The sequence below is a fragment of the Phlebotomus papatasi genome, chromosome 2, assembly GCF_024763615.1.
Source record: "Phlebotomus papatasi isolate M1 chromosome 2, Ppap_2.1, whole genome shotgun sequence".
NCBI lineage: Eukaryota > Metazoa > Arthropoda > Insecta > Diptera > Psychodidae > Phlebotomus > Phlebotomus papatasi.
The window spans coordinates 17,930,716-17,952,954 of NC_077223.1; the positions used below are offsets into that span (position 1 = coordinate 17,930,716).

Sequence of the window (22,239 nt, forward strand, 5' to 3'; positions counted from 1 at the left end):
CGTAAAACAGACATTGGAAGAAATCCCAAAGAGCAAGGGACTATGAGAATAAAGGTGGCCGAAATAGGGGGACCAAAGCCATGTTTATGTTTTTATTCATTTTAAAATCTACTAAGAATGATTTTAGAGAAAATAAAGACGATAAATTCTTAACAAGTTTCCAAGCAACACTCCTTAAGAAAAAGGAATTAAAAAAATCAATTTGTATTAAAAATATTACATTTCAAATTTCAGACTTTGGCGCTTGCATGCAACTATGCCGAAATTTGGCACACTTAGCCTACTGCAAAAATGATTGATTCAGAAAATTTATAACCGCTTCGAATCTGTTCAAACTTGTTAGAGATTCCAAGACCTTTCTAACGCACCCAAAGTTGTGGAAATCCGTTGACAAATAAGGCTTCTAGGGTTGTTTCACTTTTTTCTTCTGAAAACTCATTAGAGGATTTAAGGGCACTGGTTTGTAGGAAAACAGGGGCAGAATTACTCTGCGGTGAAAAACAGTTAAATATTTATTTCCTAGAAGGAACATCATACAATCGACACTTTTATTACGCCAAAAAAAACACCAAGTACCATTAAGTAAGTAGTAAATTCTCTCCTGGCTCCATAGGCAAAATATTCCTCTTCAAAATTTCCATCCCTTATCATATTTGAAAATGAAATAACCACACGACGCATTTTCTATATATTCCAAATAAGTGTATTTTTAGAAAAAAACGATGGGGAAAAATTTACTACATGTTAATGATACGAAACGCGATTTAATGGAGGGATCGTCCATAGACCCCAAGTCGCTATTTTTAACCGTTTCGCATTTAGACCTGGATTTCAGGTATAAACTACCTATTCCATTCACTTCTGTACAATGACACACGTTCCCAAAAAAAAAAAAAACCCAAAATCATCTTAATAAAGTAAAAGGGAACCGGAATTCGTCGGGAAGTAGATTTACTCTTAGAAAAACGGCAACTTCTTCCAAAGCTTTCGGCTCGGATTTCAAACGTTCATCAGTGGTCGAATCAATAAGGAATTTCCAGAGTTTTGTCTCTCAATCTGTCCAGGAAGTTACAGGACATAACAGAGAATGTAGGGGCACTTTTCTAACCATAAATAATTCACTTTTTTCTACCAACAATTTAGCACAAATTTACATTTCATCCGTTTCGGCAGCACAGAACAGTCTGATCGACGCGATTCTTTTCCCCAAAATTCAACTGACAGTCGAATATTCACGCATTCCGAGTTGCAAGCATTCTGAAGTTATCTGTAAGGAAATTCTGAAATACTGATCATTGTCTATTCTAAAAAAATTCAAAATAGAAGCTCAATAAAAGAAAAACAAAGTTCATTAAAATCGGTTAAAAAACATTAGAGATAGAATCCGGTCAATTTCGGTATAGTAAGAGTCGGAGTACAGTTGGGGCGGGTTGCGGAGAGGTACGGCGGGTACGACCCATCGTTGGAAAGGTCACTAAGTTTCACCGAAATCGGTTAATGAACACCAAAAATAGAGCCCAGTCAATTTATTTTTCTTTATAACTCCAGTCGAACAAGAGTTAGCGTAACGTGTGACCCATCGTTTGAAAGGTCTCGACTCCAGCTACAAAATATTAAAATTTCATTGAAGTCGATAATGAGAATTTATAATATATTCGACATTTAAATAAGGAAAATCCATTTTTCGATTCTAGCGACCCTAGCGGTGATCGTTTAAAATCGGTGTGTTTGGAAGTATTGTGCTATTTAACGAAACATTTCCAAATCACCAAACAGAAGTGAATTCTGGGACGGGACGTCACAAATTTGAAAATCGATTTTTGGCGCATATATTCCTGGTCTATGAGCGTCTAAGCCCATTCCGAGGTCACATTTCGTCTTGGACCACAGAAACTGAGATTAAAGAATATCTGCTAGAAAAGATCGCTATGAATCCTTATTTTTTTTAAATTGTCAAGAAAATAAATTTGGTACCTCAGGTATCCCCCAGGATACAACCCGATCTTTTATACATTATCCTCTTAACGCTTAAGACACTTGAAATCAGGGGCCTCTCGACATTTCATTTGTCCATACATTTTTGCATAGAGGCACTGAAGACTATTGGCAACTTTTTTCCTAAAGAGAATTAACTTATCAGTCTGATATATTTCGAAACCGTGCATTATAAGCTATTTAAAAATACATATTTCATAATGTTCGCCGAAATAAATACAAGAACTAGGAGCAAATTTGTTTAAGTCGCGGTGCAATATCTACAAAAATTTTACAAGGAAAAGTGAAAAATAGCTTCATTTTCTATTAAGCTTGATGGGCCCCTGCTTGAAAATAAACTTTTTTTTAAAATTTCTTTTGACCCTTCATAGTTCGACATAGAAAACATTTTCTTAGATCAAAAATAAAAAATACAGTGTAGAAAATAAAATAGAAAAATGAAAAGTACTTACACCATTAGAACCATCCTCCTTTTGCTCGAGACATTGCAAATCTCTCCGCAATTCTTCAAGATTTAGTTGACATAAATTCATTGAAGTATTGGAACTTTCTGCTCCTGCTTCATTACTGCAGAAATTAGGTACTTCAACTGCCATTCTTTCCTCTTGCACACCTGAATTATCAGGTTGTTCAAGAGCTCGTACAGATGTCTCCTGCAAATTTTGTATTCTCTAAAACTTACAAAAAAAAATGGAAAACAATTTTTCGAATTACCTGATGATTTTGTGGAACATCTTCTGTATCATCCAAGTCTAAATTCAGAGCCTGATCACTCAAAAAATTGACAAAGGAGGTATCTAAAGACCTTCCAAGTTCTTCTTGGTCGTCCTGTGAGGGGTTTTCTAAGAAATCACGTCTGAAGTTGGAAGTTAAAGAGAACAACTGAGGAGAATTTGAAGGAGGAGAGTCAGAAGCTGGAGGAATCCTTTTCGAGCTTTGAGACGGAGGAGAGTCATCTTCTGGATGCCTTCTCTTATTTGATTCTGAGGTGTGTCCATTTTCTACCACTTGGTCAGAAGGTTGGGAATCATTATCACCAATGTCATCTCTCGTTAGAGACAAAGAATAAAGCATTTGCTCAATCATTTCTTCTGTTGGATAAGGCATTTCATCCGTCATGACGTTTATCGTTGGCAAAATTCCTCCATAGCCCCAAGAAGTTTCCATCAGGTAAATTGTCGCCGTAGCATCAACTAAAGTAACTTCTGTTCGTGCCATAAGTTTAGCATGTGCCTTTGCTAAACGCTCCAGACTATTCAGGAGACGATAAGTTGTCCTACCTCTCAGGACATTTGGATAAGTTCGACGGCATCGCATATAATATTCCTTTAAAACCCTCTTTGTGGGCTCCAGCATAACCGGAGAAATATCTTTTACCATGAGAAAATGAGCTTGAAGTTTTCTTTTATCCCAAAGTTGATCATCTTCAGGATCAACTTCTTGGCTATTTCCCAATTGGGATAGAATATGAGTTGAGATCACTTCATCCCAATCTCGATCGTATTCATCCATTAGTCGAAAAATTAAGTCAAATCTCGACAGAAGTGGACTACTGAGGCCAGTTGAATCAACTTCGAGTTCTTCTTCAGACTGCCCTCTTGGATGGTCTTTGGGATTCATTGCTGCAATAGCAGAACATCGAGTACGTCGCGTACAGACTAATCCTGCCTTTGCTATACTAAGTGTCTGTTGCTCAAGGCACTCATGGATACTAGCTTTATCATGGTTTGTCAATTGGTGAAATTCATCAATAACGCATACACCATTATCAGACAAAACCATTGCTCCTGCTTCTAGAATCCATTCATTATTCTCTCGGATAGCAGCGGCTGTTAAACCTGCTCTAGTCGAACCTACTCCCGTTGTAAAAACGGATCTGGAAAAGAGTTTTTTCCGTTTTTTTTCCTAATCTTCAGACAGATTTTTTTATTCTTAAGAAACTCTATTCTAAAATTTTATTATAGAAGATACTCTATCTTTCCGACAAAAAATAATGCCCAGCAAAAGATCTTCTGTGATAAAAATTAATCCTAACGGGTTTATCAGAGGTTTAAAATCGGTTGGAACTGTTCAAAATTGTCCGGAATTCAAATACATTTTAAATATTAATTTTAGGGCTAAGATTTTTTTAAGAGACTACCATCTCATGAGATATTACGAGCAACAAAAAAAGCTTACCTTGCAGCAATTTCCGATGCAAAAATTATGAGTTTAGATTTGGAAAGAGCAGGATCCCCAATGAGAAGAATATGGGAATTTTGTCTAGTTTTGTGGGAGTTTGCACTTCTAGGATTTGTGCGATCTCCACTACTGAGCACAATACATAGGGCCAACTTTATACATTGCATTCCCCGGGTTCTTGGTGAGAAAGAGGACACAATTCTCTCTCGTGCCTTTGCCTCTCCTTCACTCTCCACAGTCTCTTGCCACGCCAAATGAGCATACATAGCTTCATCTGCAAAGTTCCTGCTCAACTTCCGTTGATCACTGTAAACACTTACAGCTCTTAAAACGAGTTGTACTGTGCATCTCTGATGCTCCTTTGTCCATTCAGACTGTGTCTGGAGGCCACCACAGACTACAACACAATCCCCAACTCCGCAAGAATCCACCAAATCCCCCTCCATAGTGACAATAATTGTTCGCGGAATACGAGATTCACTGGATATTTGTTGCAATCTCATCTCCTGATACTCAATTAGAGTCTCTCCCTCAGACTTCTTAGGTTGCATTGCACCTTTGCACATATTTGGGCCCCTGGCATCGGGGCACCTGGTTGGTGGGGCAAATGTAAATGTCCTAGAATAGTCAGCCTGGCACCAGACTGTTTTCTTGCATTTTGAACAAACATATTGTCTCTGGGATTCAATCATTGTGCTCTTTGTTAGCCGGATAACATTTCCTGAAATATGTATAATATTTCGAAACTTATCTTATAATATTATGGCTATTTACATTATTTTAAATAGCCATAAATTAGTCAGAGACATAAATATTTAATATTATTTCGGATATTTAGTGAATCAACTTTATTTAACCAATATTTTTTGACTCTGCAATGGAGGCAATTTTGTCAATTTCTGGGATATTTAATTTGTGTATAAAATTCTCAATTGCAAAAAAGCAATGTCCTTTCTGCGTGAACTACTCAGTATTAAGTTTTTTAAAACGACATTTACTGAAAAACTTTAAAATGCTCTCATCCCATATTTTAGTCAAAATTGTCTCTATTGGCTGGAATCTCCCTTATTGTAATGTATAATGAGAAAATATCTTGAGGGATTTCCTTCCCCCCTTGCGATGATTCTATTAAATAAACTAGAATTAGTCTGCATGTCGTTTTCCCACACAACCAAGGATTCATTCTCAAACTTCCCCCATAGCGCCATCATCTCACTTGCCCAAACAATCCCCGAGTCCTCAGCGCAACCCCAGATAAACCCACCCCTCCTAACGGTGCTATCACATTAGGATTTTCACAATTTAATTTTAAATTCAATTGAGCCACTTGAGCATTAAAAAAAATCTAGAATTTCTTGAAAATTCGCACAGCCAGGACATATTTTGCAAGAAATTTGCTCAATTTTAAATAGTGCCGTGAAATTTTTGATTGTGAATGACTCCGGAAAATGTGTGATAGTACTTAAGATGTCTTATAAGTCACTTATTTGTTATGCAAAATAATCCCAAAAACCAGTAGAATGGCTTGTAGGCAAGGGGGCTCATGGAGAGATTCTCATCAGGGGCCCATCAAACCTAATAAAAAGTGAAGATATTTTTCAATTTTTCTTGTAAAAATTTTGCAGATATTGCACCGCGACTTAAACAAATTTGCTCGTAGTTCTTGTATTATTTTGGCGAACATTATGAAATATGTATTTTTAGATAACTTTTAATTCACGATTTCGGAATATATCAGACTGATAAGTCAATTCTCTTTAGGAAAAAACTTGTCAATAGTCTTCAGTGCTTCTATGCAAAAACGTATAGAAAAATGAAATGTCGAGAGACTCCTGCTCTCATACAGTCTTGCTTAAAATCTGTATGAAGTTATCCCAACTGCGATTTCGTGACACAACAATTTCCTTCGAATGGCTTTGCAGGAACTTAGCAAATTACTCTCGATACTGAAGCTTCACTCGCGTACAAGTTTATCACTAAATCACTGTACTTATCTTATTTTTTTGGCAACAAATAATATTAAATAACGAGTAAATAAATTTAAAAAGAATAATTTGGTCCAAAAGGCTACTTGTTTAAACTGCAATAAAATTGAAATTAATGAGCAATTTTAACATTTTAATTTGCTAAGTTCAAAATTTAATTGAGCAACCGCATTTATGTAAGATTTGGGAAAGGGGGATATTGAGGGAAAACTCTCCTTTTAATTTAATAAATGGTTTAATTCAATAATATCTTCATAATGAAAAAGTACGTCTCCTCCCTTGAACAGAAATCTATATAATATTTGTTCTACTGATCGGGTACTACGTTCCCAACGAAATCATTACAAATTTCAAATTCATTCCCACATTTATGCTATTTTAGCGTGTTTAAACAATTTTTGGTGAGCCCATTATTAGTTTATATCAATAAATGAGCGAAAATATATCAATTCAAATGATTTTTAATCATTTGAATTGATTCATTTGATTTTTGCTACTTAAAAGCTTGTTTTTGGACTGATGAAATTCTTTTTTACTTCTTCTAAATCCATAGAATTATTCACAATTATTATAGAAGAATTCAGAAACATAATATAAAAAAATTATCAAAAATATTAAAGAAAATTTATAAAATAATGAAAAAAGGTAGCGTTCACTAAGTGGATCGCTTCTTCGCTAATTGGGTCAAATGGTCTTTTAATTGAATTACTCAATTTACAAACATATTAAAACGAGAAAATAATTTTTTTTTATTACATTTATAAAATTTTTATTGCGTTGTGAACGGCAATCTTTTGTGTAATATCAGTTTTATGAACAACCATTAGAGGAACAATTTGGCCAGTAGCAGACACCATGAAGAGTGTTGTGACACATTCCTTCGATCCAGAATTTTTAAGAGCTGGCACAACACGTGAACCTTCCCTGGCCAATACATTTCCATCTTCTGGTGTCAAGAAAAAGGCACTTTCATCGAAATTAAAAACCCGGTCTGGTGAAATGGTCAACAGATCGTGTTCTCGACAATTCTGATTACACTTCACTTTTAATTAAACCTTTGGATTTAAAATACCTTTTTCACAAGGAAAAAGCAATAAATGTTTTCAATAAACCAGAGAAAATATCACTGCTAGAAAATTTTTAGCGAAGAACCCAGCTGGCACAAGTTTGAAGTCGATTACACTCTCACTTATTTAATAGATAAAAATATTATTTTTGCTTTTTCTCAAACTTGAATAGTTATATTATGTTACTGTAGTTACTATATTACGCAAATAAAAATAAAAAATATTATTTTAAGTGTATTATCTAGTTAGCGTAGTCATAAACGATCCAGATAGCGCAGCGCCCGGATTAGCACACACTTGACAGTAGTGGTAATAAAAATCGAGCGGTTATGCTATCATCTTATAATTCGTAACGAAATATATTGAACTGAATTAAATTGAATTTAGTAGAAAATTAAGTTCATGCTTTTCCCAACTTTTTTCATTAAAAAAAAAGTTCCATGGTTTGAAAAGGTGCTTCAAGATTCATGAATTAGTTTTTTATTACTTTATTATCAATTATCAACCACATGTAAGTGTATAAGAGAAAAGGCCCCACAATTTCTTGAAATTCCATTTTTGGAAGATGTCATCTTTTTGTAATTTTCCCTGTGAAAGCGTTAAATTGAAAAAAGATGAAAAAATCGATGAGCTTGCGCAGATGAAAGCTTTCAACTCCTGAGTTCATCACCACAAAATCAAACCATATAATAGTAATTGTGCCACGAAGGGGGGTCACAAGCGTCCCCAACACTTGGGATATTGTTTTATTGATTTTTCGACTCGCGGAAAACACTATTACGCAATTTTTCACTTCTCGTCAGAGAGAGATGTTTGGATCACTTTTGTAGAAAACTCAGACTGAGAAAGACGGATTTGTCGGAGCTATTTTGTACCTTTGTGCATCACGAAAGGACAGTCAGTGATTTAGTGCTTTTCACAGGAGATTTGTTTTTCAAATTGCAATGAAGAATTTACGAGTATTTTTTGTGCTTATTGTTGTGCTGGCTATTCTCGTGAAGCATTCATCACCAGCGACAATATGGAAGAATGTTAACACAGTGAACACAACAACACCCAAACCCGATGAGGTGAATGAGGAAGTTCTGGAATTGGCACATCTCAAGAGTCTCACATCCCATGGTGAGGCAAAGGACTTCCCGAGTCTCGAGCAGCAACTCAATGCTCTGGAGGACCCAAAGAACCATCGTGGACAGCCTGAAGAGGCTACTGGTTCCAACGATGTGTCCAATGATGTTACTCCAGCCGAAGATGAGGAAAAAGGCCTCGAATATGAGAGTGACATAAAACCTCTGCTGAAGAACAGCCATGGGCAGTATTCGGCCTTCGATATGGCACAGTATGTGTTCTGGACGGGGGATGAGGCTGGAGTGGCTCGTGCCATTGAGGAATTAATTCATGAGAACCTCATTGGTCGAGAAAAGGCCATAAAGCTTCTTAGTGAGATTAAGATGGAAATTGAGTATCTTCAGAAGGCCTACGGAACACGAGGATTAACTCGACCACCTCCAGCTCCAACAACCATGTCAACCCCTATTCCCTCCACCACTTCCCCAGAGAATGAGTCCAAATCTGAATTTCTCAGCAGGCTCCGGGGTATGGCCACAAGTGGACAATATGGAAACATTTTGGAGAGCAATTCTGTGGACTATGACGAAGCAGCTGGAAGACTTCGACTAGCAGATTTTCTCTATGCCGAATATTCCCTCGAGGAGATCATCTATCAACTGGCCAAGGTGATGTTCTCACAGTCTTTAAACAAAGGTTCTGAGCACGCCCACATAGCCCTACAACGTCTTACAGAATTTCTCGAATCCGAGGGAAATTATGGGCGCATTTCTCCAAGTTTGCAAAAGAAGGTTCTCGATGTCCTTCTAGCAGCACTCTCAGACACCCTTGCTGATGTCCAAAATGCCCAGCAAGCACATTCTGCTCATAAGGAGCAGTCGCACAAGTAAACCACAGTTCCTCACTATCCCTTCTAAACTAAACTTGCCCACTCACCCCAGAATCACAGAATAGTTTACGTAGTAGAAATTCCTTTATCATAAATCTCCGTTGTTGCTTTATCAGCAATTGCCGAGCGTCACAAAAATATATTTGATGGTAAGTCTTTGCAGAGAAATTGTTCAGTTTATTTTTGAGCGTTTCTTTCAAATACAAATACAGTAATATAGAAAGAATAAAAACTTTTGGTTATGAAAATTTGGGATTGGATAAAATGAAGTATAGTCAAATGTGCTAATCCGGACGCTTCGCTATATGGATCGTTTACGACTAATCGACTTAAAATAATATTTTTATTTCCGTAATATGCCCAACACACAATAACTTTTGTTTTGTAAACATGTTTTCGAAATTGCATATGAGAGTGAGCGAGATGAATAGATCTAGATCTCACTCTCTCTCAAGGGAAGCTCGGAAAACATGTTTACAAACAAAAGTTATTGTGTACTGGGCAATACAGTCACTACAGTAACATAATATAACTATTCAAGTTTGAGAAAAAGCAAAAATAATATTTTTATCCATTAAATAAGTGAGTGTAATCGACTTCAAACTTGTGTCAGCTGGGTTCTTCACTAAAAATTTTCTAGCAGTGATATTTTCGCTAATGACAGCTGGTTGATTGAAAACATTTATTGTTTTTTCCTTGTGAAAAAAGTATTTTAAATCCAAAGATTTAATTAAAAGTGAATTAGCCAACCCCCTGGCAAGTTGGCTTTTTTAGATGGAGCTATTTGAAGCCAATTCCTAAATTGATCTCGGACTCAGCTCACAGTACTCCGAGGAAAAAATGTATTTAAACAAAAATTTAGTATATTTATCCCTCCATACGGAAAGGTATCTTATAACACGGAAAAGCTTCTCATCTTTTTCCCATGAGAAAGTGACTTCAAATTTCAGGCAACTTGCCAGGGGGTTGGAATTAGCGAAAAGACGACCCAGTTAGTGCATGCTGACTTATTTCAGTATTATCAGTATTTTATAAATTTTCTTTAATATTTTTGATAATTTTTTATATTATGTTTCTGAATGAAACAGTGAATAATTCTATGGATTTAGAAGAAGTAAAAAAGAATTTCATCAGTCCAAAAACAAGCGTTTAAGTAGCACTCTTCGGAAAACGATCCAGTTGCCCCACCTTACTATAGGTGACTTAGAAAATAGCATAAATATTGCTTTGCCATATAAAGGACTAAGGGAAAATAGGAAACATTTGAATTAGGTCACCTTTAAAATAGTTTTTGCCTATTTATTAATGGAACTGACCTTTACTATGATAATATTTAATTTTAGCTCTACAAAGCAATTGTGAAACTAAATTGCATTATGATAAGGCTTAGTTCCATTTTAAAATAGACAAATTTCTATTTTAATTTTTAAATTCAAAGTGTGGCGGAAACGGAAACGAATTTTGGACAGGACCGGAACTTCTGTGGAACACCACCGATCTCCGCTGCGATCGGTGCCACTCTGACCGGTCTCACAGAGGAAACAAACTTGTGGAAAGCAGTTTCCACAGTAGCACAGTCACTCGATACAGAAAGAATTGAGAAGGATAGGGAGATCTATGAGCTATATCTACTCTTAAATGGGAAGAGGAAATAATGGAGTTTTTTTTTGGATGGTACCGCTACAAAAACTTTCCCATTTTCCCCTACGTAGAAAAAGTTCTGTGGAGTAAAGCTCTTAAATAAAAGAGTTAGTCAGACAACTAGAGCCTGATTATCACTGACCCTCACTAAACAAAATGTTGACAAAACAATAAATTTTCCCTGCTCAAAATAGAACTATAAAAAAAATGATTAAGGAAAAATAGCAATATTTTGTCATATCTATAAAATTAAGGCAATGCAAAGAAAATTATTACCAAAATTACCACGTACGATGTTTGCTGATTGAAGTAACGATCCATTGTTTAAAAAAAATGCTATTTAGACAAAGAAGGTACGCATTTTCAGAGACAAAAGAGTGAAGAATTTTCCTGATATAGAAATAGATTACACTTCCGCAATTATTTTGCCATTTTGAGGGCTTTTCCCTTCGACATAGCTGACAAGAGGAAAATCTGTCGGAAGCATGTGAAATTCCTTTAAAGCAGATTCCACAAACAAATATATATATATTTCATGTAAATGAGAAGCAGAGTTTTTCTAAATGTATATAAGAGAAACAATGAAAAATATCAAATTGATCTAAACTTATCTCGTCCATTTACTATACACAATAACTATAAATGTCTTCTCGTATTAGCAGTGCAAAAAAAAAAATTGGCAAAAGATCAATTTGATTACCAAATTTTGAGGCTTGATTGAGAAATATTCTAAAAGAATTCTCCATCAACAAAAGGTCATCATCACATCAAATACTATTGTAAACCAAGATCAAAAATGATAGATAATAGAGTTGAGAGGAGACACAAAAATAGTCTAAGTAAAGATAATAAAAACAAAATAAAAAAATATCACTGTAATTGCAATATTAGAAAGTGAAACAATAGTGTTAACAGAAAAAAATTATATATGTAACAATGCAATGACAATTTAACAAACGATAATAAAGAGACAGATATTAGATGAAAATGGTAACGTCTTTATTCTTTCCCAATTGAAACGTGAAAATTTATGCAATTGGATTGTATGCCGTGACTTTTCCATTATTTACCCGTGAGCTACATCCATTATTATCTTTCTTCTTTAGCCTTAATCCTCACAGAATGTGCCACAAATATCCCATAATACTCAATATTATGCCCCTAATCAATAATATGGCTCGTTTTTGCCCCAAGAAGCAGACAAACACAAATACGAATTAATATCTTAAGAAGCTTTTATTGATATCTCCAGCTTCATTTTTCAAGCATCCTCCATCCATTTTTATTATTTTCCTTATTCTTTTTGCTTCCTGTCATTGTCAGACAAATTGATATTGTATTTTACGCACAATTTCACTTTCTGTCCTTGTACCCAATACAGTTTCACTGTTTTACATTATGTATAGAGCACCAAAGCGAAGGATCAATTTTCATAGCCAGAGATAACACACAGTTCTGTAATTGATATTTTAATGTGATGTGTCTTTTATTTGCATTTAAGTTCATCGCCATGGAAGCAATGAAGAGTTCAATGTTTTCGATTCATTGTCGTTAAATTTAAACCAAATTTGATATGCTCAAATATAAAATTTACATTACGTCACTGCTTCTTCAAACCGTTTACAGATACAGTGAGTGTCAATAGTTTGTTGCCTAATGAATGTTTGAGAAATCAAGTGAAAAAAATGATAGAAAAAAATACTTTTCCAAATTTTTCTTTTTGCAGATGAGTTCCTTGTAATCCGTAGATATTATTTATAATTTTCAAAAAAAATAATTAATTTTATTTCATATCAAAAATAATTGTTTTCCAAAAGTTGGTCATTTTTGAAAAATCAAAAGTTTGTTGCCTCATTAAAAAAACTAATTCAAAATGGTGAAAACGTGCAACCGACTTTATGTAAACCGGTTACATTTTGAGCTTATGTCATTTGATAGGCAAATGGTAGATTTGTACATTTTTAGGGCTGTCAATGGTAAATATATAGGTGTAAGAGTGATGATAAATAACAAGAAATGATCAGTTTTTTGATAATTCATAATTTAGGTTATAATGGCAAATTACAAAAATTTGAAAGGTGGGATATTGTCCAGAGATACTGCTGGAAGGAATCGGCGTCGCTTAATTGCCAAATTTTATGAAAATTCATGAAAAGTTATACATAAAATGGTCAAATATTATAGTTATGAGGCACGAGTACATATGAAAAACGCTACTGGTAGACCCAGGGTTTCGACTCAGAAAGTCGATAACCGCATTCTAGGTATCTCTGATAGTAACCCCATGATGTTTGCTTCAAAAATTCAAAGTCGGCTGGTTACAGAAGGCATACAGGCTCCAAATGTTTCGAAAATCAACCTCAAAATGAAAGAAAATATAAGAATAGGTACTTGGCTCGCAAGATTCCATTGGTAAGCAAAACCAAACTGCGTAAGAGGTTGTATTTTTACGTTTTTAGCATGCTCCAAGTGAATTTACAACCTTTTAACCAGATTGGTTTTGTTTACCAATGGAAACCTGCAAACCAAGTAATTATTCTTACCACTTTCATTAAATTGCGGTTGGTTTTGAAGCCTGTATGCCTTCTGTAACCAGCCGACTCTGAATTTTTGAAGCAAACATCATGGGGTTACTATCAGAGATACCTAGAATGCGGTTATCGACTTTCCGAGTCGAAACCCTGGGTCTACCAGTAGCATTTTTCAGATGTACTCGTGCCTCATAACTATAATATTTGACCATTTTATGTATAACTTTTCATGAATTTCCATAAAATTTGGCAATTAAGCGACGCCGATTCCTTCCAGCAGTATCTCTGGACAATATCCCACCTTTCAAATTTTTGTAATTTGCCATTATAACCTAAATTATGAATTATCAAAAAACTGATCATTTCTTGTTATTTATCATCACTCTTACACCTATATATTTACCATTGACAGCCCTAAAAATGTACAAATCTACCATTTGCCTATCAAATGACATAAGCTCAAAATGTAACCGGTTTACATAAAGTCGGTTGCACGTTTTCACCATTTTGAATTAGTTTTTTTAATGAGGCAACAAACTTTTGATTTTTCAAAAATGACCAACTTTTGGAAAACAATTATTTTTGATATGAAATAAAATTAATTATTTTTTTTGAAAATTATAAATAATATCTACGGATTACAAGGAACTCATCTGCAAAAAGAAAAATTTGGAAAAGTATTTTTTTCTATCATTTTTTTCACTTGATTTCTCAAACATTCATTAGGCAACAAACTATTGACACTCACTGTAGATTACCCTCGTTACTCTTTAATTTTTTTATGATAAATGCGCTGGAAGTGAATGCAGTGAAGCTTAAACAGCTTTAATGGCTTTAATACTAGAACATTTCTATAATTATATCAAGAAGACTTGAACCTGGGATCATCACGGAACGGGTGCTTTAATCCATTGCGTTCTTAATATACTCATTTATATTAAATGAGATTCTCTATAATATATTTTACTGCTCGAACTCAAACTGAAAGCTCTAGGGGAAGGCGTCCAGGCTTCGCACGCACTTTGGCTTAAAACATTTCATATTTTTCCCGTATGCCTTTAATTAATCTGACCAATATATAACGAAATATATTTTATAGCTGGTCTTAAGTCACATATTTCCTGAAAAACTTTAGTCCAATTCATTAAAGAAGTATGGGAAATATATGAAGTGTTCAAAACCAGATTGTGTGCGAAGCCTAAGGGGTAATTCACGAAAGTATCCAGCCAAAATGTTGGCTGGTTACTGCCTGTTTTCTGTGAGGCGAATTTCGCCTTCCCGTTAAAAGGTGTGTCTTTGCGCTAAAAATGAAGGGTGTACAAGGTTTTGGGTCTTGTACCTGCTGGAATTTCGGGATCTATCCAGACAATTTTACCCTCCAGCTCCAGACCGGAGGGTACGATGTTTTTTTTATCAAAATCCTATGAAAAAATATTTATTTGGATTATTTTATTTAAGTAAAGATGCCCAAGCAAAAAATAGTAAGAAATTTGTGGGTTTTAAAATTATATAAACGTTTAAATACTCCTTGTGTTCTGAAAAAGAGGTTTTGGAAAAGATCAGAGACTAAAGGAATTATTATTAGGGATTATGAGTTTCAGAAATTTTTTTATTGTTAAAATTTACATACGATTTACTTCGAACAATATTTTTTGCCAAGATAAGATTTCTACAATAATCTAAAAAAAACTATTTTTGATATCAAATTAACCCTATAAAGACCACCACTTGTCAATAAATGCACGCATCAAAAATATAATATTCTTAGCGTTTGAAGTAATATTTACCACGTTCATGTATACAAAATGAATAAAATATTTATTATTAGAATAAATGCGATTTTTTGATGCTACTCCTGAGAGGTCTTTACAGACTTGCGACATTTATCATAATTCTCAGAAAATACACCTACGTGACGATATTTTCATCATTACCCAAATAATTTTTAATCTTTTAATATAGAAATTGTATTTAGAATTTAAAAGAAAGTCAAAGTGATTTTGGATAAAAATGGTTCAAAATAAAAACCTTTATCTCTGCACTAAACCATTATTGCAATATTTATTTTCTTTTATGTGAAGCAATAAATTCATAGTGAGTAGACTCTCTCAATTGGGTATTTGAGGCAAAATGTCATCCGGTTTATCGATAGATTTAGGCGTCAAAGCCTTTGTAAATTCCACAAAAACCGCTCAATTATAAAGAATCACGACAAAATAGGAAGAACTACAACGAATTTGAGCAAATTAGCTTCATAATTAATCGTCAAAATTGTCAACAAAATTTTTCGCCCGATTAAAAAAAAACCGATTTAGTAAGAGTCTACTGCACACCATTTAATCTTCAACAAACTTCACCAAAATTTAAATAATTTATTTGTTATTTTAAAGTTTTCCACTTTCTTTAGAATGATTAAAATTCCTAGATATAATAACGATTCCAATTTTAAATCCGCGCCATAAATTAGTTGCCTATTGCATTTTGCCTACTTTTCGGCAAATAGACGGACTGAAAAATGCATTATTTCACTTTTCGCCACATCAAGGGTGTCTCCACCATATTCGCCGTCCAGTTAATTTTTGTCTGGATATTTCGTGAATTGCCCCTCTGATATCAACTTCCAGTCTTTATTGCCCTCTTCTAAAAAGAAAACCTACACAGTAAAAATATTTTGTAAAATTGTTCGTAAATGTTTGTGAATTCATATGGGGGAGTTACAAAATGCTCGTGAATCGTATAACCCACAAACAGGTTCGTAAAAGTTTGTACTTTTTTTTACAAACATTGTTCGTAACATGATCACTTGACAGTAAAATATAAAATGTAAAGTAAAATGTACCCAATAATATATTTTAAGACCGTATTTTACAGTAAGTATTCAATTTGTCTAAATTCGTGTCAATCTTGAAGGATTGAAATTTTCTTATTAAAATTAAGAACCTTTAAAATAATCAATATTTTTTGCCTAAGCGAACGCAATATACACACCTCCTTTTCGATCCTTAGATAGAACCTACCAAAAATTGTATTGATTTCCCCCCTTGCACAACATTTAATTATTTACTCATTATCCAATGAATGAACATTGACGAAGAACAATATAAATTAATATCCCGCAGAAGCAATTAATCAACTGAGTATTCTTGTATCCATCATTTGTAAATTTGATATTTGTGTGAGATGTTCCTTCAAAGTTTCCGGAAATTTAGTTTATTTTTTTCAATATTCTGCATTTGTCCTTTTTTCATAAAGAGACGCGGAAAAGACTTTATCGTCCATCAAAGTCGTACTCACATTTACAGTATTTTACTGCAAAGCTATTTATTTTTCACTGGAACGGCTATTTGTGCTTATTATGGATATTTTAAAAATGATAAGATCCATGAATATTGGGATATGGTAAAAACGTCCGCATATATTTGCCATACAGCTCCAATCCTAATAACCGAAGTGAATGTCTTGGTGATCTTTATCACAACTCGTCAGCATGCAACAATTTTCCGCAAAATTGATTTTCTCGAGAGGAAACTATACAAACACTGCAATATTTCCATAGAATTTGATGGATTGTGCAGGCAATCGTGGCTTGAAATTATCATTTCGATTTTGTATGCTAATATACTGCTGATTGGTAAATTACACGAAGTTTATGCATCTTCTAAATATGTAATAATCTACAAAATCATCCTCACGATTGTCGATTTAATTTACATCCTCATCCTATGTCACTTTTCCTTCATCATTCGAACTTTAACCGTATTTGTAAAGTCCGTGAGAATTGTCCTTGCAACTAAACATGAAATCTTATGTTCTCAAGAATATTCCAAGTTATTCCGCAGTTTAAATTGCTTTTACAAAGATTTTATGAAAGTCAAGAAAATGATTGATAAAATTCTTGGGAGTCTTTTAAGTATTGACATTACTTATGATTTCTTCGTTTTCACTTTTCTAATCTATTTGTATTTGAGATCAATCGATACTTGCGATCGGGTATGCACATTGATTCAGATTTTTCAAATTTGTGGCAAAAGCATTAAAATCATGTACTTTACGGAACAAGCCGAGAGATGCTACAGAGAGGTAAGGAAAGTTTTGATAAATAATTATAATTTTTGAAAATTTAGCACACTTATTGGTGTGGGTTTGAAATACCTGTCAAACGTAAAAAGTGACAGATATTTGAAGTTTTTAAATAAGTAACGGAAACAGTCAAACATTTTAAAAACATATATTATTAGTCTAATTTACTAATTACTTAATGGAGTTAACATCATTGAAGATTCTCTTAGTAAATAGCCTCAAACGAATCAATTAGTCCTAATCCTCATTAATAAAACATGAAAATTTCTAGTTGATTGAGTGTCATTTTCAAAACCGAAACATTTGAGGTCTTCATTTGTGAATGAAACGCGCATATAAAAAAAGATATGTTCCTCCAACAATTTCGGATTTTTAGTATAATGTTCTCAAATTGGTGTATATGTCCTTTTATTGTGAAAAAAAGTAAAACAGATTTTTTTATACATCAGGGTTATTACCAAATATTAAATATTTTGGTTCATTACATAATATTTGCCATTACAACATACTTATGTGCTCATTATGGCTTTTTTGTCACGAAGGAATTTAATGAAGATTGGGACGTCATTAAAACATCAGGATTTGTACTTCACGCAGTCCCTATCGTCATTGTACAAATAAATGTGATTGTGGTCATTATCACTGCTCGTCAGCATGCAATGATTTTTCGAAAAATTGATTTTCTAGAAAAAGATTTGCAAAACCTATGTGATATTCACATTAAATTTGATAGACTGTGCCGACAAACATGGTTCGAGATTATCATTGCAATATTTTATGCAAATATATTGCTCTTTGTCAAGTTAAGGGATGTTTATACAACTTCCGGATACATAATATTCTTCAATTTTTGTCTAGGTGTTGTGGATTTAGAATACATCATGATCATGTGTCACTTCTCCTTTCTAATTAGAGGACTTCGATCCTTTCTTAAATCCATCCGAATTGCCCTCCAGGACAGAAAAGATATTTTAACATCATTGGAATACATTAGATTTTTTCGAAATCTTAAATATTGTCTAAACCAATATGTCAGTATTAAGATAATGATTGATAAAATTTTTGGGACAATCTTCAGCATAGATATCATTTACGATTTCTTTGTTCTTACATTCACAATTTACCTGTATTTGAGGTTCACTGATACTTGCAAAACTATGTGTATTATGCTAGAGAGCTTCATAATTTGTGGAAAACTTGTAAAAATTTTATATTTTACCGCCCAAATTGAGAAATTCTACAGAGAGGTAAGAAAACTATTAATAACAAAATTATTATTTGAATATTAATCGCACGTAACGTCAAATTTTAAATATCTGCCAAATATAAATGTCAAAGTGACAGGCATTCAAAGATTTTAAATAATTAACGGAAACAGTTAATCATACTTCAAAAAAAATTTAATAACTCTAATTGGTTAAATAATTTACGGACTTCATAATCCTAATTACATCTGGATGTGATACATTTCATTTTTGGAGCTTTTTTTCTAGCCAATATCCTCAAAGTAATCAATTAGGCTTTATCTTATCCCTTAATTAATAAAATAGAAATATCATAATTTCCCAACTCATTGAGTGTCTCTTCCAAAAACGAAAAATTCGAGTTCTTCATTTGTAAATAGAACGCGCTTATTAAGAGATGTTTCTCCAACATTTCCGCATATTCAGTATATTATTTTCATATTGTTGTATATGTCCTTTTATTGTGAAAAAAGTGAAAACAGACTTTATTGTACATCAGAATTGTTACCAAATATTAAATATATTAACTCAGTACATAACATTTGCCATTGTAACGTATTTATGTGCTCATTATGGGTTCTTTGTGACTAAAGAATTTAAAGAAGATTGGGACGTTATTAAAACATCTGGATTTGTAATTCATGCAGTTCCCATCATCGTTGTACAAATAAATTTGTTTGTGGTCATTATCACTGCTCGTCAACATGCAATTATTTTTCAAAAAATTGATTTTCTAGAAAAAGATTTGCTAAAGCTCTGTGAGATTCCTGTTAAGTTCGACGGACTGTGTAGACAAACATGGCTTGAAATTATTATAGCAATATCCTATACAAATATATTGCTCTTTGTCAAGTTAAGAGATGTTTATTCAGATTCAATATACATAATATTCTTCAATTTTTGCCTAGGAATTCTTGATTTAGAATATATCATGAGCATGTGTCATTTTTCCTTTCTAATTAGGGGTCTTCAATCCTTTCTTAAATCTATCCGAATAACTCTCGAAGATAAAAAGGAAATTTTAACATCATTGGAATACATTAGATTTTTTCGTAATCTTAAATATTGTCTAAACCAATATGTCAGTATTAAGATAATGATTGATAAAACTTTTGGAACCATCTTCAGCATAGATATCATTTATGATTTCTTTGTTCTTACGTTCACAATTTATTTGTACTTGAGAATCACTGATACCTGCAACACAATGTGTATTACACTAGAGAGCTTCATAATTGGTGGAAAACTTGTCAAAATGTTTTATTTAACCGAACAAATTGAGAAATTCTATAGAGAGGTGAGAGAGATATTTCCAACAATGTAAACTCGATAATAATTCGAAACGTTTCTAAGATGTTAAATGATTTTGATTGATTAGACACGATCATCATTTGCAAAATATATACTCATTTCTATCTGACCAATATCAATAATATAAATCACAGATGAACTATAGGCCATAATTTTACAATGTTTATACGTGTCGAGTTTATCAGACCAACCCTAAAAATGCTTAATTCATTTGGAATCCCCGTATTTGGTTGGAATGTAAAGCATAATTCGTATGAGGAAATTGTCTTTTTGCCACTGAAACCTAAATTCAGATAAATTTAAACAAAATCTAAGCAATATATATGAGAAAGTCGTTTTGGATCAGCAATTATCGAAAGTTAGTTAATCACTTAAATCAGCAATTTGTATGCTTATCTGTATGTTACAAAAATTTCTGATTTATAGGCCGAGAAAGTTACGACAATTGGTAATCCAAGTGACCATAAATCAGTGACAGTCCAAGCTCAAGCATTTTTGAAGTGAAATATCATAAATAGTGAGTAAATTGAATTTTACTCTGTTGATCAAAAGTTGGAATATTAAAAATTATGTTCCTTAAAAATTTCTGTTTACGACAAAAGCGCCCCTTAGTCTCTTTTAGCGGTGCCGGCCAAAATCCTAAAACCCAAAATTCTCAAATATACAAAATCCTGAAAAGCCAAAATTCCAAAAAGCTAAAATCCCGGATAGCTAAATTCCGAACGGCAAAGTCTCGAAATCCAAACTCCCGAAGAAACAGAATCCCGAATGAATCGAAATACCGACTGAGTCGAAATCCCGAATGGGTTAAAATTCCGAAAAAGGGGGTCCGTGGTGCAATTGGTAAGAGCATTCGACTCTTGGGCGGTGTGACCCCCGGTTCGACTGTCACATTTGTGAGTTCGAGTCCCGCCCGGTGCAAATGATTGAAGCATCTGAATGGACATTTTCACGAAACATTGTAATCTCTGAATAATAAATTTGTAAACTGAACAATGTACAAAATGGCAATAAAAGCTCGGTCCATCGAAATAAATAAATAATAATTATAATAAAATTCCGAAAAGCCAAAATACGAGAATCCAAAATCCCGAAAAGCCAAAAACTCTAATGGCCAAAATCTTGAAAGTGATGAAGTTGGACGACAATGTGTAAGATAATTTCCCAAAAGACTGAAAATTTCCCTTTATACTTCCAGCACTTCCAGTAATCGCGGGTACAATCGTGAGAGTAGTTTCGACTCTTTTAAGAATTCGAGATTTTTTCGTTCAGGATTTTGGCTTTCTACTCGGGATTTCAACCCCTTTGTGTTTTTGCCTAATTCGGAATTTCGATCCCTTCAGGATTTTGTCTTTTTCGGAATTTTGGCTTTTCGGGATCTTGACCTATTAGCTCATTCGGGATTTTGACCCCTTCGGGATTCTGGCCAATTCGGAATTTTGGGCTTTTCTAAATTTTGGCTTTTCCGGACTTTGGGACCTGCTCAAACCTATGTTTTGCACTACAAATACGCGTTTTTATGTCTGTAAATAGGCGTTTGTGTATAAATAAACGGATTAACAATTTTGGTTAGTAAATTAGCAAATTATTCAGTAAATAATTTAAAATAATTAGTGCTTATCGCAAAGCTTTTACATTAGGGAAGTTTCCGTTCGTCTGTCCAGGCGTTACCACGCCTAAAATCCAAACGGTTAGAGATAGAGACTTGAGACCTTCGGGGAAGCATTAACATACCCCTCATTTTTATGCGAAATTTAATTATATTACTTCTAAGATATTTTGAGCAATATTTTGAGTTTATTGTTATGCCCAACGCACAATAACTTTTGTTTAGTAAACATGTTTTTGACATTTCAATAAGAGTGAATAAAACATAGATCTAGTCATCTCACTCATTCTCATGGGAAATTCTGAAAACATGTTTACAAACAAAAGTTATTGTGCGCTGGTCATTAACGATACGTGATGTTTTAAAATGAAATAATTACCAATTTCGTGAACAAAATGGGTTTTTCTGAAGTGTCTGCAAATGCTTCAATAGGAAACCCCGGAAATATGATTTTTTTGGAGATATTTTCTTATTGTTTTAGATGGGAAAGGAGAAAAGACCAGGAATAAGAACAAATCCTGCACTCAAGAGCAACTCAACAAGGTTGTGGAAGCCTTTCGTTGAGGTTTCACTTACACTGTTTATCTCCAATTAGAAAATTTCCTTGTCTCCATTTGGATTAATATGTTTCCATTAGA

At 33.7% G+C, this 22,239-nt stretch overlaps 2 protein-coding genes across 3 annotated transcripts in view; one reads left to right on the top strand and one right to left on the bottom strand.

The window, feature by feature from the left end:
* LOC129802845 (DNA helicase MCM9-like) overlaps window positions 1-22,239 on the bottom strand; it is a 43,221-nt gene that overhangs the window by 16,757 nt on the left and 4,225 nt on the right. For both annotated transcript variants that reach the window (XM_055848987.1, XM_055848988.1), the window contains exons 3-5: window positions 4,174-4,897; window positions 2,710-3,871; window positions 2,448-2,648 (exon numbers count right to left, since the gene is read on the bottom strand). In XM_055848987.1, coding sequence (XP_055704962.1) covers window positions 2,448-2,648; window positions 2,710-3,871; window positions 4,174-4,897 — 2,087 coding nt within the window. The remainder of the gene's footprint in view (window positions 1-2,447; window positions 2,649-2,709; window positions 3,872-4,173; window positions 4,898-22,239) is intronic.
* LOC129802862 (uncharacterized) lies at window positions 7,898-11,814 on the top strand. Its single transcript, XM_055849052.1, has one exon. The coding sequence runs from the start codon at window positions 8,173-8,175 to the stop codon at window positions 9,184-9,186; it is 1,014 nt and encodes a 337-aa protein (XP_055705027.1). The 5' UTR covers window positions 7,898-8,172; the 3' UTR covers window positions 9,187-11,814.